Source organism: Peromyscus maniculatus, chromosome 6 (assembly GCF_049852395.1).
Source record: "Peromyscus maniculatus bairdii isolate BWxNUB_F1_BW_parent chromosome 6, HU_Pman_BW_mat_3.1, whole genome shotgun sequence".
NCBI classification, from domain to species: domain Eukaryota; kingdom Metazoa; phylum Chordata; class Mammalia; order Rodentia; family Cricetidae; genus Peromyscus; species Peromyscus maniculatus.
In genome coordinates this window covers 75,794,012-75,818,360 of record NC_134857.1, presented here as the reverse complement: position 1 = coordinate 75,818,360, position 24,349 = coordinate 75,794,012, and the positions used below count along the sequence as shown (strand labels likewise).

Below are 24,349 nucleotides of genomic sequence, written 5' to 3'. Positions count from 1 at the left end.
AGCCCAATCATTTCTGTATAATACATTTCTATATAATTTCTCTCTTCTTTTACAAAGAGATTGACTATGACCAATAACAATTTTTAACCACCCCCTAAACAAAGACAAACATCCATAATCCATTTTTTGGGGAATGTGGGTGTAGTTTTATAGGCTACTTCCTGCTATATTTTTTTTGTTTTTTTGGGTTTTGTTTGTTTTTTTGTTTGTTTTTACAATAGGCATTAGGTTCTTTAATTACTCTAGGAAAGATTTTTTTTCCATGGTGACAGGAAAGGACTGAACAGAAAGGATTACCTCGTCTGTCCCTTGTTGATCTACATTCATTAGTCCAATGTCTGCCTTTGCCACACCTTCTGCATAATCCAGAAGGGAGGGGCATTATATTGGAATTATTTCTAGCCAAAACATTGTTTCTAGGAATGCCCTGTTTACAGTCCTTTTTTTTTTTTTTTTTTTGTTTGTTTTTTTTGTTTTGTTTTTTGAGATAGGGTTTCTCTGTGTAGTTTTGCTCCTTTCCTGGAACTCACTTGGTAGCCCAGGCTGGACTCACAGAGATCCTCCTGGCTCTGCCTCCCGAGTGCTGGGATTAAAGGCGTGCGCCACCACCGCCCGGCCCAGTGAAGGTTTCTTTTGGACCCTGTATAACTTTTGAAAATGATTCAATTTTCTTTCCTACTTCTTCAGTTCTGTCCCAATTCATTCAAGTCTGCCATTCAACATAAAGATAGGGTGTGGTCATCATATAAAGATTGTCTTTGTATATAAACATAATTGCCCTCTCCACGAAGTTCATCTTGGCAAATTTCAATACCTCTAGCCATACTCCATTGTTCAATGGTCTTAGCCTCATTTTTCCACCAGGTCCTCCATTGTAATTGGGGGCTAGCTTCTAAGACAGCTGCAACCAAATCTCTCCAGTCTTGAGGGATAATTCTATTACAAGTTGACCACAAGTTTAACATCTGCTTCACGAAAGATGAGTGGATGCCATATGTGACTATTGCTTCTTTGAATCTCCTCAAATCTAACATTTGTACAGGAGTCCAATCAGCTCTTACACAGCCTTGAGGATGTTTATCACTGGGTAGTTCCTGTAAGGTTACTGGATAGATTAAGGTTGGCTGTTTGAAAGCCTTAGGCTGTTTCTCTGTAACCTTATAATGCAATGTTGAGATTGGTTCTCCTTTAAATTCGTCTGTCTGGGTTTGAGTATCTCTATGATCTGTTTTAACAAGTTTTTCTAAAACTTTTATCTTGGCATTCATATTAACCAACTTTTTAAATCATAAAACAAAAATAATCAAACATAATATTTATAATTGATATTACATCTATCCTATCAACATTAATTATCTCCTCATTTCATTGTTCCATTTTCAGACCATTTAATGTATAGTCAGAGACCAAATGCCTTTAATCCCAGCACTAAGAAGGAAGTGATATGGTGGTCCTAGAAAGATTTATAAGACCTGAGGAGACAGGAACTAGAAGCCTTTTCAGCCGAGAAAGCTCATTTGGCTAGAGGCCTATTGGCTGAGGCCTTTCAGGCTGAGGAGTTGGTGAGGTAAGAGGTGGTGGCTGTGGCTTGCTCTGCTTCTTTGGTCTTCAGGCAAAGTTTATTAGGGTACACAATATATCACCACAGAGGTAGGTGAATCTTAAGAGTTCAATGCCATCCAGAGCTAAACAGTGAGACCCTAACTTTTTTTTGGGGGGGGGGGGTAGATTTGGTTTTGGTTTTTTCCAGATGTGGTTTCTCTGTGTAGCTCTTGCTGTCCCAGAACTCACAGTATTTTCCTGCCTCTGCCTCCCAACTGCTGGGATTTGTGTTTTGTTTTTCAAGACAGTGTTTCATTGTGTATTCCGGGAACTCACTCTGTAGACCAGGCTGTCCTGGCACTCACAGTATATATCCGCCTGCCTCTGCCTCCCAAGTGCTGGGATTAATGGTGTGTGCCACCACCATCCAGCATGAGACCCTATCTTAGAAAATCAAATCAAATCCACAAATTCTCCTTACCTCAGAATCTGATTGTATATGATGAGCCAGTTTAGCAAGTACAGAACTGCCTGTACCTCTCCTACCACTCCATGTTGCCAGCTGAGCATGTAACAGGAAGGGCTCCAACCAAAACTCAGCGGAGCACCCCAAACGCTGCTTCATGGGAGGGCCCTATAGAGTAAACATGGAAAGACAAGCCTCTCTTGTCTGTGTTTCTGTTGTCTTCTCTGATGGCTGACCTAGAACCCGAGATCTTCTGCATCTGTCTCTGAGTACTAGGAATGCAGCATGGGATGCATTTAAATGAAACCCACTGCTTTGTACAGTGAATGTACTCTAAAACAGTAAACATCAGGGACTGAAGAGTTAGCTCAGTGACTAAGAGCATTTGTTGCCCTTGCAGAGGGCCCAAGTTCAGTTCCCAGCACCCATATGATGGACTGCAACCATATTTAACTCCAGTTCCAGGGAGTCTACTGCTCTCTTCTGACCTCCATGGCACTGAATAAGGATAATGCACATATATACAGGCAAACACTCTTGCATGTGAAATAATAAACTAAAATACAAATTAAAACTGTAAAGATTAGTAATTGTGAAGAGCTAAGAGAATATATGTCATAAACATGTGTCCAAACATAGAATGTTCAGGAGTGAACCCTAGTCATAGAAGGTAGTACATATCTGTAATCTTTTTTTTTTTTTTTTTTTTGACTTTTCAGGGGTTTCAATGGTCAAAACAGAGAGGTCTGGTTCATTTCAGTTGCTTCACTGCCAAACCAGGGGGCAGGGACTGCTTCAGCTTCTCAGCCTTCTCCTTGTCTGTGATGACCCGGGTGTAAAGGTACCTGCTGCAGCGAACCTTGAACTTCACATTATCCTTGTTCTTCTTGAGCTTGACAGATTTGACACCCTTCCGCCGGGCTGTGAGCAGAAAGTCCTTGATTTCCTCAATTTTCCGAGGCATGATGACAGACGGTGGGCACTGGAGACCACACCTGTGGGGAACAGTCCTCTGCGTTAATCACATATCTGTAATCTTAACATTTAGGAGGCTGAGGCAAGAAGATCATGAGTTTGAATCCAATCTGGGCTAAATAGAGCTCCTGTGTTTTATTTGGTTTGGTTTGGTTTTTTGAGACAGGATATTCTCTGTGTAGCTTTGGTGGTCCTCGAAGTCACTCTGTAGACCAGGCTGGCCTCGAACTCACAGAGATCTGCCTTCCTCTGCCTTCTAAGTGCTGGGATTAAATGTGTTTGCCACCACTGCCCAGCCTTGTTTTGTTTTAAAAAGAGAACGAAATGGCTTGCTGTCCAGCCTGATAATCTGAGTTCTCTTCCCAGGACTCACATGGTAGAAGGAAAGTATGTTGATGCAATGTTATGAAAATACCTCTTACATTCTAAGAGACTGGAACTTTTGCTGGACCGCACAGCCAGTTAACAATACGCTTTATGTCACTTAAGACTGATAACCTACTCAGACTGTTTAACTTGCCTTTAAGAGAACAATATAACAACCAACCTACTTGCCTTGGATTTTTCACATAATCAACTTTTACATTCTAAGCCAATATATAGCTATAAACTTAAGTTAGGTACTCTTCCATGCCTATGACCCATAGTGCCTGTGTATCATTTGCTGAAAGCAGCAAAAACAGAGGTTGAAAGCAATTTTCTAAAACGAAGATCCACCATAAACGTTGTGACACAAAATTTGGATGATAAACAGTGATGTTTGTAATATTGTTATCTGGGTCAGCTGGGGTCTTTGGAGTCAATGACATAAGCCCTTGTGAAGTTCTGGTAAAGGTTTCTGGTAAGTATTCCATAGTCCTTCCCCATGGGATGCTTTCCATGCTGTTCAGGAAAGACAGCAAAGCCCTTTATCAGAGACAGATTCAGAAACAGATTCACACGACAGCCTTCAGGCAGGCACAGACGCAGGCTCATTCAACAGACAGGATGAAAGACACAGGGAACAGGAAGGGGAGAATCCAAATCTGGACTTACTCTTGGTTAAATGACCCCAAACGGGAAGTGCTTTGATTTCTTAATGCAAAATCAACACATTACTGGTAACTTGGAGTTAATCACTAATGTGTTTAATCCACACGGAGAGACAACTGAAGTTGTCCTCTGACCTCCACAAGTGTACTGAGGCACGCCAGAGCCCCTCACCCACACACACACACAAGTAATTTCTGCCGAAGACCTGCTTCGGCAGGGGGTGGGGGCAGGGTGGTGGTGGTGGGAGGTATTCAGGTCCCAAAGCAGATGTGTGAAGTCATGGGGTGGGGGGGACGCGGGACAGAGAGAAGGAGGTGTTGGGGTGCACTGTGTAGCACAGATCAGTTGAAGCAAGAAGGCACTCTAAGATGAAATTTTGAGGCCTATGTGGCAGGAGGAAGGTCCAGCCTCTCTGAACCCTGAACAGATGTACAAAAGCATATTACTGATTGAAGTATTTCCTCATACCAAGATCCCTAATTAATTTACATGTCTTCTTCTTCTTCTTCTTCTCCTTCTCCTTCTTTAAAGATTTATTTATTTATTATGTACACAGAAGAGGGCACCAGATCTCATTACAGATGGTTGTGAGCCACAACGTGGGTGCTGGGAATTAAACTCAGGACCTCTGGAGGAACAGTTAGTGCTCTTAACCTCTGAGCCATCTCTCTAGCCCAATTTATATGACTTCTAAAGGAGAGCATCACATGCCCCCATGACACTAGTCTTTATTCTGTATCGTGTGCAATATACACTAAGACAGGATTCTCAGGTGTGCCTGAGCCGTCTTGTGAGCAAAGCCACGGGATGGCCGCAAAGCCCCTTCAGCCAAACAATCACTGTTTTCCACAAGGATTCTTCAAGGTCAAAGTCCTTCTAAAAAACAGCTGTTTGTCCTAATATCTACCCCAGTGGTTCTGATAAATTCCTAGAACAAGGAGGAGTTGGACATGCTCTGAGGGTGAATCGGAACGGCTGGCTGCCAGCAGCCTTTAATTGAAAAGAGACTCACTTTATACAGAGAAATCCTGTCTCAGAAAGCAAACACAAAAACAACCCCTTCAGCGGTTGGAGAGACGGCTCAGCAGTTAAGAGCACTGGCTGCTCTTCCACAGGAGTTGGGTTCAATTCCCAGCACCGACATGGCAGCTCACAACTGTCTGTAACTCTAGTTCCAGAGGATCTGACACCCTCACACAGACATACATGCAGGGAAAACACCAGTGCACATGAAATAAAAATTAAAAAGGAAAAAAAAATCCCAAGATACAAGCGTTTGGTGATACTGCAGTGTCCTTTGGGGAAAAGCTGGGTAGATGAGGATGGTAACACATTTTGTTGTTTTGTTTTGTCTTTGGAGACATGATTTTTCTGAGTAGCCCTGGCTGTCCTGGAACTCACTATGTAGACCAGGCTGGCCTCAAACTCAGAGATCCACCTGCCTCTGACTCCCAATGCTAGGATTAAAGACATGCACTGCCATTGCCTGGTGATGGCAACTACTTTAGTAGGTATATCCCCAGTCCTCTTTTTAGTTTGAGAAAGTATCTTAAGTTGTCCATTCTGGCCTTGGACTCACTCTGTGGCCTAGAGAGAACTTGAGTTTATGATTGTCAATATTTCTGAAGATAATAAAAACATACGCCTGGCGGTGGTGGCACATGCCTTTAATCCCAGCACTCGGGAAGCAGAGCCAGGCGGATCTCTGTGAGTTCGAGGCCAGCCCGGGCTACCAAGTGAGCTCCAGGAAAGGCGCAAAGCTACACAGAGAAACCCTGTCTCAAAAAACCAAAAATAAATAAATAAATAAATAAATAAAAATAAAAACATACAAATAATTTCACTTGAAAGAAAATAGGACTGCCAGGGATACACAGAGAAACCCAGTCTTGAAAAAAAACAACAAAAATAAATAAAAATTGTAAAGAAATAGAAAATTTGTGGTGTATACTTCAGTAGTGAAGTATTTAAGAAGTATCATGCTTAATGATCTGGGTTTGGTTCTGCACTGGAAGAAAGGCAATTATGGTAAGGAAAGAAACCATTTTGTATAGGATAATTCTAACTGGAGAATTTTGAGATATGCTAACCAAAAAAAAAAAAAAAAAAAAAAAAAAAAAAAAGCTTGGACTCCAGGAAACCATAGGGGAGGAAAGGCATCTATTACTGAAAAGTTAGGTTGTAGTAATTGGAGAGAACTTGTATTTAACTTGGTAAGTTACAAGACACATCATCTTTCAGTCTTATTTGTATGTATGTGTATATGTTCAGGTTCAAGCAAGCTGTTTTAATCACTGATCTATCTTGCTGGCCCACTTTTTTTGTTTTGTTTTTTGAGATGGGAGTCTTACACTGTAGCCCAGGCTAGCCTGGAACTCATTATGTAGCCCAGGCAGACCTGGAATTCTTTCTTAGCTTCTCAAGTCCTGGAATTATGTGTGTATGCCAATATACCTATGTTTTTATTTTTTAATAGAGAACTTAGAGACACATCAGGTATCACTGTGTAAACCAAAAACATTGAAGTGAAAGGTTATAATGGTTAATTTTCATTGCCAACTTGACTACACTTGAAATCTTCCAGAAGACACCCTTCTGGGAGTGTCCATGATGGCATCTCCAGGTTTAATTAAGAGAAGAGATGCAGTGGGTATGGTCTGGGGGCCCCAGAGTGAATACAAGAAGCAGAGTGACTGCTGTGGGATGGTCTGTATGGCAAATGTGTTGCTCTGATTGGTCAATAAATAAAACACTGATTGGCCGTGGCTAGGTAGGAAGTATAGGTGGGACTAACAGAGAAGAGAAAAGAAAGAACAGAAAGGTAGAAGGAGTCACTGCCAGCCGCGGCCAGGACAAGAAGCATATGAAGACGCTGGTAAGCCACCAGCCACGTGGCAAGGTATAGATTTATAGAAATGGATTAATTTAAGCTATAAGAACAGTTAGCAAGAAGCCTGCCACGGCCATACAGTTTGTAAGCAATATAAGTCTCTGTGTTTACTTGGCTGGGTCTGAGCGGCTGTGGGACTGGCGGGTGACAAAAATTTGTCCTGACTGTGGGCAAGGCAGGAAAACTCTAGCTACAAGTGACACAACGTGAGTGAGCATCAGTAGCCATCCCTCTGACCCCTGAATGCAGAAGTGATGCAACCAGCACCTCCAAGCCTTCTAGCCATGGTAGACTATAACCTCTCAAACTGCGGGACAAGACAAACCCTTCTATACGTTGCTTTTTGTTGTTGTTGTTAGATATTTGGTCATAGCAAAACAAAAACAAAAACAACAAACAAAAAAACAAAAACAAATAGGCTGCCTTGGGTAGTGTTATGACCCGTTAAAAACAATGGTAGTCAGGTGACTGTGTAGCTTAGTTGGATAAAGCACCTCTCATGAGAACAATGATAGTCTCAGAAGGCAAGGGATTAATGAAAGAGTCCAGAGGGTCTGAGGGTTGATAAGTAGAGGGAAAGGGTGGGTTCAAAACCAGGAAACTAGGTGTGATACATGCCTGTAAACCCAGCAGCAGGGAGGCAGTGATGTAGGAGGCAAGAGGATGAGAAATTCAGGGTCATTCTTGGCTAAGAAGTTCAAGGCCAGCCTAGGCTGTATGAGACACTGTTTTAAAACAAAATAAGCCGGACGGTGGTGGTGGTGGTAGATCTCTGTGAGTTTGAGGCCAGCCTGGTCTACAGAGCGAGATCTAGGATAGGCACCAAAACTGCACAGAGAAACCCTGTCTCAAAAACCAAAAACAAACAAACAAAACACCAAACAAACAAAAAAAAACCCCAAAACAAAAACAAACAACAAAATAAAACACCAGTAAAAGCTAGGATATTCAACTTAAATGAATCTGAATGTAGGTGATAAACCAAATCTTTGGGAAGGTAGGAGTTTTAAGATTTTGGTGGGCTTTCTGGGCACAGTGTATCTCTGTGGATGTGAGGCCAGCCTGGTCTACAAAATGACAGCCAGAGCTATTACACAAAGGAAATCCTGTCTCAAAAATTAAACAAACAAACAAAAACTGAAGTTGGCAAGGTATGGTGGGGCACATTTTAATCCCAGCACTTGAGAGGCAGAGGCGGGTGTCAGGTCTGCACACTGAGATCCAGGACAGCCAGGGCTACAAAGCGAGACCCTGTTTCAAAATAACAACTGAAGTAAATGGGCTTGGGGTACAGCATGGGAAAGGCTGTAGCTTTGACCCCCCAAGAACAGAAGGGAAGAAACAAACAAGGCTGGGCCAGGGGAAGCGGGGTGGCTCAGGCACTGAGAGCACTTGCAGTGATTCCTGAGTACGAGTTCAGTTCCAGCTCACAACCTTCAGCGGGTCCCCTGCCTTTGCCTCCAATGACATTCTCTCTCTCTCTTCCTCTCTGTCTCTGTCTCTGTCTCTCTCTCACACACACACGCACGCACGCACACACACACACACACACACACACACACACACACACTTACACTTTAAAAAAATAAAATCCAGACTGGAGAGATGGCTCAGAGGTTAAGAGCACTGCCTGCTCTTCCAGAGGTCCTGAGTTCAATTCCCAGCACCCACATGGTGGCTCACAACCATCTGTAATGAGATCTGGTGCCCTCTTCTGGCCTGCAGGGACACATGCAGGAAGAACACTATATACACAATAAATAAATAATAATCTTTTAAAAATATCCTTTTTAAAGAGGTTTATAAGTGTGTAATAGTAACTGGTGTCACCAAGCCTTCACATATGCTAAGCACTTCTCTAAGCACTTGACATGTATTAACTGATCAAATAATTATGACAAATTGGAAAGGTTTTGAAAAAATACCTGAAATTGTAGCTGCCAGTGAATTTCGGTATGTCTTTGTTTTCAAGATAGAGTTTCTATCTGTGTGTCGCCCTGGTTGTCCTGGGAACTCATTCTGTAGACCAGGCTGGCCTCAAACTCACCGAAATCTGCCTGCCTCTGCCTCCTGAGTGCTGGATTCAAGGTGTGCACCACCATGCCCAGCCAAGTAGTCTGATTTGTAGACATCTTGTGTGAGAGCCTGTGTAAAAATTGATGTGAATTTACTGTGAACTAGGGATGGAGTAGTGTGCAGAATGTTTTTCCCACAAGGTGGCCTGCTAGAAATTATTGCATGAACTATGATACGTGAATCCACTTGAAAGCAAGGACTTTCAAGGGAATGTCCTGGCATGTCCACAGCATCTCTGTGGGAAAGGCAAAGGCCTAGGAGGAATATTCTTGGCTCTTTTCACGTGACTGAAGATGGTAAGACATATCATCAGGTGTATTCCCTGGCTGTCCTTGTATTTATTCCCTTAAGCTAACTGTAAGCATCACCTTGTTTGGCTTGCTTTACTTTTTTTTTTTTTTTTTTTTTTTTTTTTTTTTTTTTAGTGGCGAATGCCGTTTATTGAAGGAGGGAGGAGGTCTTAAATAAATACAGGTTTACAGAACAATGGGAGGACCCCGGAGGGCAGAAGTTTGCTACTGATATTTTACAATCTTGCATCTAAGCTGTTAACACCCATTATGCAGGATACACAGACAAGGAACTTCCCTTAAGCATTCAGGAGGGTGGAACCCAGCAGGGAATTAGCATAGGGAGGATATCAAGGTCAAGGTCAGCAAGCAAGGCAACAGTTACCCAAAACGGGGGCCAGGGCCCTACAGGTCCTCTCTTTTACTAAAAAATGAGCTTCTGACTTGGGTTGGGACGTCAGCAGGTCACCTTACCTGTCATGGAGACGCCTACCCAGGCCACACAGGTGCTCTGTCTTAGGTTGGTGAGCGCCCCCCACGTATTACCCATCTCTCAATACTCATTATCATACAGGCTCAATCATGCGTGAGCTGCAGAGTTGATTGCTGCCAAAGATCTCAAAGTGGCACTGGGCTTGCAATCTGTGTGTTTGACACAGAAAAGACCAACAGAGGTCCTATCCCACCCATAGCCAGTAGGCTAAAGACAACTGAGCTATTCCCTTCCTTAACGAGCCTTACTGCAAACTGGAGCCCTTGTAAGATGGTATCCCAAAAGCAAATGGAACTTGAGTTTATAAATTTATAATTTTTAAAGCCAATCAAAATGTATATAACTATTGAATTGATTTTATCATGCCCAATAGAATGAAAGATTAACTGACTGTGGTAGCTGCTTTTGCTGCCAGGGTCTCCACTGTGCTAGCTGTAGTAAGCAATTATGAAATGGTAATCCCAGAAACAGTAGCAGCGGTGGCTGTCACTGCTATAACAGCAACAATGGCAGCACCAATGTCAAATTCTCTCCTGGAGCGTATGGACATCCACTGGCATGGATACAACTCCAGGATGGCTTGCTTTAATAGAAAAAAATGGGAAGTGCTTTGTTCACACTACTCAAAGGCTTGGACTCACCTGTTTACCCCATGCAGATCTTTGTCATTTCCATCCCAGGAGACTTAACCTCAGGGGCTGGTGGGATTTGACAATATTCCTCTGAAACCATTACATTATCCAACAGAAAAAAGGAAAGTTAAGACCATAAACAACCATTCACGGTGAAGCACTTGATAAATCCCATTACTCAGGAGGCAGAGGCTGGTGTATCTCTTTGAAGCCAGCCAGGTTTACACAGTTCCAAGCCCAGCAGGACTATGAAATGAGACCATTTCTCAGAAAAGGAAAGGAAAGGAAAGAAAAGAGAAGAGAAGAGAAAAGAAAAGAGAAGAGAAAAGAAAAGAGAAAAGAAGAGAAAAGAGGGAAGAAGAGAAAAGAAAAGAAAAAAAAAGAAAAGAAAAAGAAGAGAAAAGAAAAGAAGACAGCTGTTTCTGCAGACCCAGAACCCCAGCTTGTGTTGGGCAGACAGGAGGATTGTTGGAGCTTGCTGGACACAGGCAGAACAGTAAGTAGAGACAGATAGAGCTGAACCCCTGAGGTCCTCCTCTTGCCTCCAAGAGTGAACACACACACACAGACACACACAGACACACACAGACACACACAGACACACACACACACACACCAGCAGTGCTCCCCTCATTAAAAGGGCTTGCTTACTATTTCAGTTAAAGACTGTTAGAATTTACAGAAGGCTATTGGTCAACCAAAACAAATGGAGTCACATGTGAAAGCTCCATGTGATCAAGTGAAACTTGTTTATTTTGATCTCCCGAGAAACCAGGAAAGAGCTAATAGTCAAATCCCTAAGGAGGTCAGTTATAGCTTGTCATCAGGAAGCCCTGCTTACCTTTTGGAAGGAAAATAACTATTTCTTCTTTCCATGGCTCTTTTCTATCTGCAATGCCAAGCTTTTGCTCAGCTCATCAGAATATTCATTGTATAGAATGAGAAGCTGCCTTATTCTAGGATCTTCAAAGTCATTAATGTTATGCCCAGATCTTGGGGTCCCCCAAAAGACCACCACAGAGACTGAATCACATATGTAAAAGCCAAGAGCCTTTATTTCAAGCTTGGAGCTTGGTCTCTCTCTCTGATGCAGTGGTGAGAGCAGAGAGCCCCTAGCCTGGGCAGGGTAGGGTTTTTATCATAGCAGAGGTTGTGGTGAGGGGATTACCAGGGTTAAGGACCCTGAATGGCTGAAAATTGTCTAGGAGAATGTTTGGAATGTCAGGTATTTCCCCTTAGATGCAGGCCCTCCCTGGCTGGGGTCAGCTCATGGCCTCTCCTGGATCGGGGTGTTGCCTGCCAGTAAGCCTGTCACAGAAGCTGTTCTGGGCCTCTAAGCCTGTCATGGCAGTTGTGTGGTCAAGCTGTTTTGGGTTCTCCCAGAAATTAAGGTCTTTAAAACTGCTATAATTTCTTTCTTTTTTTTTCTTTTTTATTTATTTATTTATTTATTTATTTTTGTTTTTCAAGACAGGGTTTCTTTGTGTAGCTTTGTGCCTTTCCTGGAACTCACTTGGTAGCCCAGGCTGGCCTCGAACTCACAGAGATCCGCCTGCCTCTGCCTCCCAGAGTGCTGGGATTAAAGGCGTGCGCCACCACCGCCCGGCAATTTCTTTCTTTTAAGAAACTCAAAGTCAGGCAGGCAGTGGTGGCACAGGCATTTATACTCAGTACTCGGGAGGCAGGCAGATAGGATCTCTGAGTTTGAGATCAGCCTGGTCTACAGAGTAAGTTCCAGGACAGTCAGGGCTGCACAGAGAAACCCTGTCTCAAAAGAAACAAGAAACAAACCCAGGGTCGTTACAGTGGCTTCGAGTCCCTACAGGAGGCCTCTTCCCTCCTTTGCCTCTTGTCTTCCCGGCTTTCTGACTATCTCCCAGTCACACTGGTCTCCTTGTTCTTCCTCGGTGTGTTAAAGACAGTCCTGGTTAGGGATTTGGCACGTGGTGTTCTTTCCCAGACCTTTCTCTTCCCTTCCCATTTGTGCCTAGACCTGGTGCCTTTTCCCTCAACTATCTCTTTCTCTCTCTCTCTCTCTCTCTTTTTTTTTTTTTTTTAAGACAGGGTTTCTCTGTGTAGCTTTGCGCCTTTCCTGGAACTCACTTGGTAGCCCAGGCTGGCCTCGAACTCACAGAGATCCACCTGCCTCTGCCTCCTGAGTGCTGGGATTAAAGGCGTGCGCCACCACCGCCTGGCAAGTATCTCCTTTGAAAAACTAGTTCCCACCATTTTTACTCATATACTCAGTCTTTCTCCCTTAATCCTATTTCATGCCTCTGACTCCTTACTCCATGACACATACTTGTGGTTTGATCCTGATATAACATCAAGCCGGAGGAATTTGGTCTCTTTTGCCATCATATTCCCGATGCTAGAATAGTTCTTGGCACCAAGACAGTGATGAATACTAAATGTGAACCTGATGATGAGATGTAATGGTTAATCTGAGTCTACGCTAATAAACGCGATACACGGGACTCGTAACCTACAGCGCATCACGCCGCTGTGAGATTATCATAACCGACCAGGGAAGCGACATCTTGTCAACTGCCATCCCCTCGCCTCGAAAACTTTACAGGGAAATTTCGTGTGCTTTTCCTTAATTCCCTCTTTCTGGAGCGCGGACGGCCGACGGGCTGCGACCACCACCCGAGTCGGGCGTGTAACCCCATTGAGTCTGCGCGGAGCCCGGCGACCGCGACCTGACGCATGCGCACCTCCCACCACGCCGCAGGAGGGACGCCAGCCATTTTGTCGCGCGCCCTTCCCCGCCTGAGGCGCGGTAGCAGCGGATGCTGCCAGAAAACAGCGGCCGCGAAACGGCGGGGACTCCGCAGCCCCGTGCGAGTACAGGCTCCGAGTGAGCCACCTCGCCGCCACGCAGCAGCGAGAGGCAGGGCGCGGCACTCCCACCGCTCTCCTCCCATCCCAGGCTTCTCCCCCGGCTCCTTCCTCCGGCCCTCCCCGGGTTTTCCTCCCAGCCCGCCCCGCGCAGCCCTGACGCGCAGGCGCACAAGCCCAGGCCCGGCCGGAGTCGCGCGCGCGCGCTTCCCCGACCCTTCCCCCGGATTGGTCAGACGGCCGAGCCATCACGCCTCCCTCCGCCCCTCCAGGGCGGGACGGAAGCGGAGGGGCGGGGCCGCCGCGCGCGTGCGCGTTGCCCTTGGCTGGGCCATTGCTGCTATTGCGTTGCAAAAAAAAAAAAAAGGGGGAAAAATTCTGCCTAGGTAGCTTGGGGCCTCTCCGCGGTGGCAGAGTCTCCAAAGGAAAGCGTTCTGCACCCGAAGGGACAGTCTGGTAGTGTTACGTCCCCGACACGAGGGCCTCCCTGGCTCCGCGGAGGCCTGGCCCGCGGGATGAGGGAAGAAGGGCCGTGAGCGTTGAGGGCCGCCAGGGGGGAAAACCTGTCCGCGTCGGCCGGCGCCGGGCGTTTGGAAAGGCGTCGCAGGCCCTGCTCCCCGCGCGGGTTCTCTCCCGGCTCCCGGTGTACACACGACCCCCGAAGCACAGTGACCACCCTGCGAAACCCGCAGCCGCCCCTCCTCGGAGCGTGGGGGAGCCGCCGGCGAGCCCAGCCGCCCGCCCGCCCGCCCGCGGCCGCAGGGGAGCCCGGCGCGCGCCCCGTCCCCACCCCCCGGCCTCCCTCCCCGCCTGCTGCTTCCACGCACTCGCAGTGATTGTTTTGCCCGCTCCCGCCGCCGCCGCCGCCGTCAGAGGAGCAGCGGCGCTTGTGCAAACCGGGAAGATGGCGGCCGGCGGCGGCGGAGGCAGCGGGAAGGCCTCCTCCTCGTCGGCCTCGTCCGCCGGGGCCCTGGAGTCCTCGTTGGATCGGAAATTCCAGTCGGTGACCAACACCATGGAATCCATTCAAGGCCTGTCGTCCTGGTGTATCGAGAACAAGAAGCACCACAGCACCATCGTCTACCACTGGATGAAGTGGCTGCGGCGATGTGAGTGTGGGGGCGGCCGGGGAAGGGGGACCCCGGGGGGGAGGTGGAGGGGACGCGGCCCCCGGGGCTCGGGGCTTTGCCCACCGAGCCGCTGCATTCAGTTAGGGCTCACATCCAAGCCGCCCCGGACGCGAGTGTGTCCCAGCCCGGACTCCATTCCCGGGCAGGCCGGCCCTGCTCTGCAGGGGGCTCCTCGCTCGGAATTCTTTGGGCGTCTCATCTGGCGTGACCTTGGGCCGTTGGGCCTAGACCCACGGAGGTGTCCGGGCTTCCCCCCCGGGCCCTGGAAGGGGTGCTCTTGGTGCTTCTGCACCTTCACGGAGATGGCAGCGTCCGTTTGTTTCTTAGAGGCCGTGGCGTGGTGGTGATCCCCGGGGTTCCTGGTAGTCGAGCTTAGGGTGTGAGCCGTCCACGTCCCGGGGATGTGTTGGCCCATTCAGTGTTTTTGCGCCGACGTGAAACTCGTGATGGGTATGAAGAGGGGCCTTCCCCCGATTAATGTGGGTGAAACTTGGCGTGTGTTGTAAGGAGGTTGAATGTGAAGCACCAGGCGCTCTGACCGAGCTGTGAGGCGGCCACCTGTTTTCTCTTGACCTGTGTTTGCAGCAGTAAAATACGGACTTGGGGATACTGACGAGACACAACTGAGAAACTGCAATCAGTATCTTCATTGGTACTGAAGCATAGAATGATTCCGGCCACTTCTAGTCACCTGAAGCACATTTTATAGAATTGAGTTTGTTTGCATAGGCAATCAAAATGGGAAGTCTAGGTTTCTTCATGTTATTTATTTTAGCATATAACACTTTCCCCAAATATATTTTACCCACAACTTGCGGGCCTTTCCCCACAACCCCGCTTTAATATAGAAAAGAGGTCTTCTAAAAATGTGGATTGTTAAACTGGGCGTGGTGGCTCACGCCATTCTGGAGGCTGAGGCAGGAGGATTGCCATAGGTTTGAGGTCAGCTTGGGCTACATTTTAAATTCCAAGCAGCCTTAATCCCAACTCCATACATATTTGAGTTTTAGTTGGCTTTCTATCCTTATAGCCTCTTGCCAGTCTACCCATTTAACAGGTTTCTTACTGCGTGGCTGTCTTTGCTTCTGTAATATTTTTGAGTTTACTTGTTCCTGAACGGATGGATAAAACTTCAAAATTAAAGGCCCCAAACTTGAAACCTTTTGTAGTTAAAGTTATTGATGGGACAGTTGTTCTCTGGTTCTTTAAAATGCAGTGCTGAGGAGGATGTTGAAGAAAAAAGACTGGCTTAGGTGTCTGTTTGCTATTATCAGATCTTTTCATTTATTTCTTGCCATAGAGAAAATTAGACTCTGCAATATCAAATATGCTATCACCTTCAAAGACTAAGTATCTGCCACATGCCAGCCATTTCCTTAAACCTTAGAATATACTTTATAATCTACAGTATTACAAATGAGACTAGGGTTCAGAAATGTCACGTTGCTAAAGGTTACTCAGTAAAATGATGTAGTTAGGATTTGACTCTGTCATTACCTCTGAAACAGTGTTTGATGTATTTGGTATGTCAAGGTAGTCAACAGTGCTGATGTGCTGAGAACATCTTCCACTCCGTTTTAAGTTAGGAAGCATTTTTACATTCCCTGCTGTTGGTCTTTGGTGTTTTAACTCTATGGTTACATTATTTTCGAGAATAAGTTGGTTCCTGTCTCTGCTTTGTGGAATCACAAGTGACAGTTCATACTTTTTTCCTAGTCAGCAATGAGACCAGAATTTTTCCCATTCTGCTGTTGTTTTGTGTCTGAGCTTATTTCCTTTGTTGGAACTAAGAGTAGGAGGGTGATATTTTATCTAAAAAGTGCATTCTGCAAAATTTAAATAAAGTTAAATGCACTTGGCTTTCTAAAACCTGCTGTCAATGTCATAGCAGAGTGGAATGTAGCTTTCTAAATAGCTAAGAATAATTGTGGACATTGGTATGTACGCGTGATGGGTATCTGCCTCACACCGCCTGAGTGGTGAAGAGGCAGACACAAGTAGTTGGTGTATTAGGCCTGTGGTTTTTTGTAGATCTCGACAGAGTTTGGTTGCTAAGTTTGCTTAGGCAAAATTGTGAGGTAGATACCGGGCATTCCCAATCTCTCTGCGTTTTCCTGAAGCCATTTTTGCCTCTCCCTTTTCTTCTGACACGCAGTATTTAGTCATTTAGACCTCAGTTAAATTTAAGTGACTTTGCTGGATATTCAAGACCTGTTTTCTTTCTTCATTTTATGATGCATCTAACCCAGGGCCTCCCGAGTTCTGTGCAAGCACTTCCACTGGACTCCTTATAGATAGCTCAAGTCCTCAGAGGTGTTTTCACTGTATCCTAATCTTAGGATGTGTAGTAACAGTGACAGACTTTATGCATTGTAAAGAAAAAAATTAATGCACAAGCATGCTTCCTGGATTCCATAGGCAGGTCCCATTGATTTGCTCTAGGCCTGTGTGTAACATTCATCATCTTCTGTCTGAGTTACCCAGCTGGTTTGGTATTCAACATAGAGCCCACATTGGTCTCCAGCCTGCAGCAGCATCCTCTCTCAGCCTCCCTGATGCTGGTTTTGTAGCTGTTCACCACCATCCTTATTTTCTGATGTGATCTTCCTATGATATGAACAGATATTATGCCTCTGCTCTTTTTTTTTTTTTTTTTTTTTTTTTTTTTTAAGACAGGGTTTCTCTGTGTAGTCCTGGCCGTCCTGAAACTTGCTATGTAGACCAGGCTGGCCTCGAACTCAAAGAGATCAGCCTGTTTCTGCCTCGGGAGTGTTGGATTAAATGTGTGGGCTACCATGCCCACCAGTTCATGCCTCTACTTTCTAACCTTCCACTGACATACTGTTGCAGCAGAGTTAAGTTAAATTTTTTGTACTGTGGTCGGTCCAAGAGCCTGTATCACCTGTACTGCCTGCTTCTCAGGCTTCATCAGATCCTGCCACCTTCTCATGTGGATCTCATCTCACATATATCCTCCTCAGGAAGGCCTTTTCGAATTACCTTTAATTCCTATTATCTCTTTCCTTTTCTTCCTCCTACTCCTCTTCGTCCTCTGTGTTTTTTTTTTTTTTTTTTTGACAGTCTCACTGCATATAGCCCTAGCTGGCCTGGGCTTTGCTGTGTCTACCAGGCTGACTTCCAATTCATTGTGATCCTCCTGCCTCTGCTTCCTGAGTGCTGGTATTAAAGGCATGCGCCACACCTGGCAGGCATATCATTTTATTTTCTGCATGCTAAATTACTGCATTTACTTGTTATATCTTTATTGCCTGTTTTTCTCAAATGTCAAGGCTGTGTCTCGTTTGTCTCTATATTCCCAAGCACTTGGTATAGATCAGTAAATATTTGCCAAAATAATATTGCAAAGTGGCTAATACAATACTTGCTCCTAGCCTGGTTGCACATGCCTGCAGTCCTGGCACTTGGGATTCTGAAGCAAGAGGATTACAAGTTTGAGGCCAACCTGAGCTACTCCCCCTAAAACTCCAACCCCACCCCCCCAAAAACTTGAACAATTTTTTTTCTTAATTCCTGTTTTTGAAAGTATTTGTAATTTAGTAAAACTGTAGGGTGGCTCACTTGCTGGTTCAGGACGTGGCTCTTATGTGGACTTGAGGTGTAGTTTAATGAGGTTATCATTTCTATAGTTCATTTGTCTCTCCCAGTTTTAGTGTAAGACAAGAGTCAGTATAGAAAGGCAGAAGAGCCCAGACTTTAGAATCATCGCTAGGTTCGGATCTTAGCTCCCGTCCTCCATCCTGGCAGATGCACTGCAGAGGACTTAAACCGTGGGCTCTGTCTCTTATCTACAGGGAGCATTGTACTCAGAATCTGGGGCTTGGGTTTAAGGAGATAATACATGTATCTTAGTGTAGAATTAACCTACAGAAACATGAATTGTTTACTGTGAGACCCTGAGCATTCAGGAGAATTACAGGACAGCTTTGCTTGGAGTACAGAGGTGTGGTCACCCAGTAAGGGGGAGAGAATTGGATCAACCTCGTAGTGAATTAGAAGATATTCTGAACAACCAGTGGAACAAAAGTGAAACATTGTTTCCCAATACCTCTGTTTTATCTTTTTTTAAAAAATGATTTATTTTTATTTTTAATTCTACATCTGTGTCTGTCTGGGGGTATGTGAATTGGATCCCCTGGAGCTGGAGTTGTGAATAGCTGATGTGGGTACTGGGAACTGAACTCAGAGCCTCTGTAACACCGGTATGCACTCTTAGCCAGACCCTGTTTATCTTATTTCTAGTCATTGAGTGGTTTGATATGTTTTAGGAAACAAAGTGAGAATTTAAATGAGTTCCTGCAGGAAAAGTAGAAGTCTAATTAGCAGTTGTAAACCACAACATTCCTTAAGGCTTCCATTCAGCTATCAATTTTTTTTGGTATTTGTTTGTAAATACAGTGCATGTATGGTCAGAGGACACCTTGTGGGAGTCAGTTCTCTTCTGTCATGTGGGTTCAGGGATGGAACTCAGATCATCAGGCCTGGTGGCCAACTCCTTTCCCACTTGAGCAATCACCCTGGCCCTTTCTTTAGCTATTTTTAGTTACAATTACAAAAAAATAGAAAGGCAACCAGGTATGATGGCACTTCCTGTAATCACAGCATTCAGGAAGCAGAGCTAGGAGGATTAAGGCCAAGGGAGGACCTGTCTACAGAAAGGAGAGAGAAAGGGAAGAAAAAAGGAAAGGGTAGGTAAGGCTGCCTCTTTCCCGTCAGCCCAGTGGTCTTCCTGTGGGATTTTTACATGTGCAGCTATCCTTCTTTGTTGTTTGCTTTCTGACTGTGGAGCACAGACTAGCCTGGAATCACAGTTACTGCCTTTGATCTATGCAATGATTTCTCAGTTTTGATTTCAGATTCCGGAGTGGACCAGACCATGAAGCTGGCATGACTTTATAGTTGACTTTGATTAAGTCCTTACTATGTTCCATGCTTTGTCCTAAGAATCATTTTATACATACTAACTCAGAATAATATACTAATCCTCGGAATAATTCTTAAAAGTAGGTGTTAGAGACCCATTTTACATTTGAGAAAACAGGAACAGAGGTTATGTAACTTGCCCCTAGTTACAGAGCTAATACTTATTTAAGCCAGAGTATAAGCCAGGCATTTTCAGCCACTGTATATACTACATGGTCTTTCCTATACGTACAGTATTTCTATAATGCAGAAAACCCTTGATGACTTGCTTATCATTCAGGCCTAGACCATGTAGATTAGCTAGAATGTTGAGGTACTGTGTCTCATTTTAATCTTTTAGGGTGGTAGAGGTTGGTTTGTTTTGTTTTGGGGCTAGGGTTTCATGCAGTTCAGGCCGGCCTTACACTCCTTATCCTCCTGCCTCCAGTGGTGGGATTATAGGTGTGTACTACCTTTAAACAACACCACCCAGGGTTCAACTGTGCTGCTGGCTATCCTGGACTTATGAAGACCAGGAGGCTAAACTGCCTCACCTCCTGAGTGTTGGGATTAAAGGCGTGCACCATGCCCTGAGAACCGAATTTTTTTGTTTTTAAATTGACATAAAATGGTACATAGTTATGTTCTGACTATATATATTTATATTGTATATAATGTTCAAACCAAGGTAAGTATTATCTCCTCAAACACATTTCTTTGTGGAGAATGTTGAAGTTTTAATTTTTACTTTATATACATGTATGAGTGTTTTCCGTGCGTGGGTGCATGCGTGCTTGCGTGCGTATACACCCCATTTGAGGGCTTGGTGCCTGCAGAGCAGGAGCGTGTTGACCCCTAGAACTGGACACAGGTGGCTGTGAGCTGCTGTGTGGGCGCTGTCATCATTCTGTTGTTGTTGTCGTTTGCTTTTTTGACTAGCACAAACTAGCCTGGGATCACAGTTCCTGTGTGGAGCTGTGCAATGATTTCTCAGTTCAAATTTCAGGTTCAAGTGGACTATAGGACCTTACAAAGGAACCCAGGTCCTCTGTAAGAGCATCAGTTGCTCTAACCACTAAGCATTCTTTCTAGTCCTGAGGATTTATCTATCTATCTATCTATCTATCTATCTATCTATCTATCTATCTATCTATCTATCTATCTATTTATTTTTTGAGACAGGGTTTCTTTGTGTAGATTTGTGCCTTTCCTGGAACTCACTCTGTAGACCAGGCTGGCCTCAAACTCACAGAGATTCTCCTGCCTCTGCCTCCTGAGTGCTGGGATTAAAGGCATGCGCCACTGCCGCATGGCACTTTTAATATTTTGTTTATTCTTTCTCCACTGTGGTAAAAATAATTATTTGATATTCTGAAAATCATGTTTTTAATCAATAAAAAAGGAAAAACAAGTTGAACATATTTAAACTGTGTACTAAATAAGAATCTCTCTGAATGTGAGGTTCAAGTTCATTAAATAATAAAAGGAAGTTTTGGTCACATAATGCTTGAAGTGCATGCTGGTCAGTATACAGTTCAATCTGCTATCATATATATTTTGTGGGGTAACAGAGTCTTGAGATGCCAGAGGCATGTGATCTCCTGTACTACTGAGCTAACTCTTGCCTGCTAGCTTACCTTTGATTATTATACTTACCAAAGACATTTTGTGCAGGTCTGGTCTCTGAAATGTAGCTTGACATTTGCCTTAACTATTTACCTTCTTTGTAATCTATCCATTGTAGTAGACATTTAGGCTAGATTTGTAGAGTATAACAGCACATATACATACGCAGTGTGAATAATACAGGTGAAGTAGATATGGAGTTACAAAGTACTTTTTTTTCCCTTTTTTTGAGACAAGGTTTCTTTGTTCGGTTTTTGGTGCCTGTCCTGGATCTTGCTCTGTAGACCAGGCTGGCCTCGAATTCACAGAGATCTGCCTGGCTCTGCCTCCCAAGTGCTGGGATTACTACAAAGTACTTTTGTGTGGGTGTTTTGAGATGGAGTGTTATCTCGGCTGTCATTGAACTCAGGATTCTCTTGCCTCAGTCTCCCAAGTAGCTAGAGTGAGAGGAGTGACCAAAGCATTCAGCTCCAAGATTAATTCCATTACTCAGTCACTTCACTTACATCTGCTTACTCCAATGATTATTTTCAATACATGTAAATTATTGATGACAGTGGACAGATTTGTTTGGTATAGTGTGATATATTTGTATTTTAATTTAATTATTTTTAAAAGATTTTTTTATGTGTTTGAGTATTTACTTACTTGTATGCATATATACCATATATGTGGATGCTGGGAACTAAACTTGGATTCTCTGGCAGAGCAGTTAGATTACTGAACCATCTCTCCAGACTGGTTTTCTTTTCTTTTTTGATTTTCTTTCTTTTTTTTTTTTTTGGTTTTTCGAGACAGGGTTTCTCTGTGTAGCTTTGCGCCTTTCCTGGAGCTCACTTGGTAGCCCAGGTTGGCCTCGAACTCACAGAGATCCACCTGGCTCTGCCTCCCGAGTGCTGGGATTAAAGGCGTGCGGGCAAGACCATTTCTCTGTGTAAAGCCCTGTCTGTTCTGAAACTAGCTCTCGCTAGTCTGGCCTTGAACTCACAGAGATCTGCCTGCCTCTGCCTCCCAAGTGCTGGGATTAAAGGTGTACGCTCTTGTAGGCCTCAAGAAAATATTGTAGAGATTCAGCTGTATGAAAGCTATACCTTGAAATTTCTAGGTATAATTTCTAGCTTTAATATACAACTGAATCGCTATAATATATTCTTGTGGCCTGCAAGAGTATGCTACCACCATCTGGTTCAATTTTTATTTTTAATTGACAGATAATAATTGTACAAATTTATGGGTACAGTGTGACATTTCAGTATGTTCATAATAGTAGGTAATGAATAAATAAGGGTAGTTGCTTATGTGATGATACCTCAGACATTTCTTTGCGTTTGGGACATTGATAATCCTCTACAAGAGGCTGGAAAGTTGGCTCAGCAGTGCAGAGCATTTGTTGCTCTATCATGAAAACAAAGTTTGGATCACAGGAACTGTATTGGGCATCTCACAGACACCTACCACTCAGCCAAGGGGTCTGATTTCCTCTTCTGGCTTCTGTAGGTACCAGCATGCTCAAATGCATGTATGTTCACAGACACAGCTATATAAGCAATAAAAGTGAATCTGTAAAAAAGAACAGAAGAACTTAACGAGCTGTTTTGAAATATGGTTAGTTGTTGTCGAGCATCTCTAGTTACCACAATGTGCCATAGAACAGAAGATTGATTCCTCCCTCGCTGCACTCCTGTACCTGTTCACCGTCAGCAGATACTTCCGGGACACCTGTTGTGCCGGGCACTGTCTGGGCACTGAGGGCATAGGCGGACAGAGTGGGCAGGGCATTTTCCTGTCAGACAACTTACTCTAGTGAGTCAAGACAGACAACAGATAAGTGAATAAAGGGTTAATGAGGTCTGTTAGAAGGTGACAATGCTACAGAGCAGAAATAGGGAAGACAGGGCGTTAGGGGTTGGAGTGTCAGGTCAGTGGTAAGGAAACTGAGAAGGTAACAGTGCAGTAGAAAGGCCAGGCATGGGACAGTGTGGTCAGGAGATGGCTCAGTTGGTTAAGGTGCTTGCACACAAGTCTGGCCACCTGAGTTCTGTCCCCAGGACCCACATGGTAGAAGAGGAGAACTGACTCCTATGGGCTGTCGTTATTACATGTACCACGGCATACATATGCCTACAATTAAATAGATAATAAAAAATGTTAAAAGCCAGATTGGAGAGATAGCTCAGAGGTTAAGAGCACCAGTTGCTCTTCCAGAGGTCCTGAGTTCAATCCCCAGCAACCACATGGTGGCTCCCAACCATCTGTAATGATATCTGGTGCCCTCTCCTGGAGTGCAGGCATACATGCAGACAGAACACTGTATACATAATAAATCAATCTATCTTTAAAAAAAAAAATCTGTTAAAAAATGTTAAAAGCCAAAAGAAAGAAAAACACTAACTTCCTGAGGCTAGAGTATGCCTTGTGAATTAAAAAAACAATAAGAAAACATTTGTGGCTGGAAAACAGTTAAGATGGAGCTTTATTAGCCAATAGTGCAGAGTTTATGGTGGGAGAGAAGGTACAGGGGCAATAAATAGATCAAAGATCTTCTTTATTTAAAAAAAAAAAAGGTTTATGTTATTTAATAGGAATACTTCTAAAAGTTCAGTGGGATATTTGGAATTATTGTAAAAATTTGACTATGGGACTGGGTGCTTAGTGGTTAAGAGCACTGGCTGCTCTTGTAGAGGACCTGGGTTTAGTTCCCAGCACCCACATGGAGGCTCATCGATATCTATAATTCAGTTCCTGGGGATCCTGAGCCCTGGCCTGGCCTCTGCAGACACTACACACACACACACACACACACACACACACACACACACACACACGCACACACACGCACACGGTGCCCATGAACCTGCACAAGCACACACATAAACATAAAAAAAATCTTAAAAACCCCACGAAAACAGTTTGACGGTGATAACTAAGTACACGTGAGGTTTAGTTTGTTGAAGGACCTCAGATGGTAGTAAAAACAACCCAACAGCTACACAAGTCAGCTAGCCGACTTGTCTAGTTGTCAGAAAAGAACAGTAGTTGGGTTTTTGTGGTATTACAGATTCCAGCACCCTCTCAGATTTTAACTGGAGAACAGGAGAAATACACGTACAGAAAGTAGTAGTAGAATCTGGTTACTCCCCTCAGAAAGACAGCTGTTCCTCTTTGCTTTGGAATGTAAAACTTTCAGGGTAAGATAAAGATACTTTTTTTAATGCCTTATTCTTTTTTTAATGACTTATTTTCATTCATTCATTCATTCATTCATTCATTCATTCATTTTGAGACAGGCTGTCCTAGCACTCGCTCTGTAGACCAGACTGGCTTCAAACTCAGAGATCTGCCTCACGAGTGCTGTGATTAAAGGCGTGTGCCACCACTGCCTGGCGACTTATTTTTTTTTTTTTTATGTGCATTCATGTTTTGCCTGCATGTGTGT

The 24,349-nt window shown here is 44.3% G+C and overlaps 1 protein-coding gene and 1 pseudogene across 7 annotated transcripts in view; one reads left to right on the top strand and one right to left on the bottom strand.

Moving 5' to 3' along the window:
* Positions 1-1,717: 1,717 nt before the first annotated feature.
* On the bottom strand, positions 1,718-14,131 carry LOC102926015 (large ribosomal subunit protein eL38 pseudogene; annotated as a pseudogene). The gene is made up of 2 exons (XR_013052221.1): positions 14,065-14,131; positions 1,718-3,003 (listed from the first exon to the last, which is right to left on the bottom strand). The product of XR_013052221.1 is annotated as a large ribosomal subunit protein eL38 pseudogene (transcript).
* Positions 13,699-24,349, top strand: part of Rprd2 (regulation of nuclear pre-mRNA domain containing 2) — a 57,078-nt gene continuing 46,427 nt past the window's right edge. For 3 of the 6 annotated variants that reach the window (XM_076574577.1, XM_016001111.3, XM_076574576.1), the window contains exon 1: positions 14,051-14,346. In XM_076574577.1, the coding sequence (XP_076430692.1) occupies positions 14,142-14,346 (205 nt within the window). In that variant the 5' untranslated portion in view covers positions 14,051-14,141. Of the gene's footprint in view, positions 14,347-24,349 lie in introns of all 6 variants that reach the window. The other 3 variants (XM_006982556.4, XM_016001112.3, XM_042279520.2) reach the window with 3 other exon arrangements.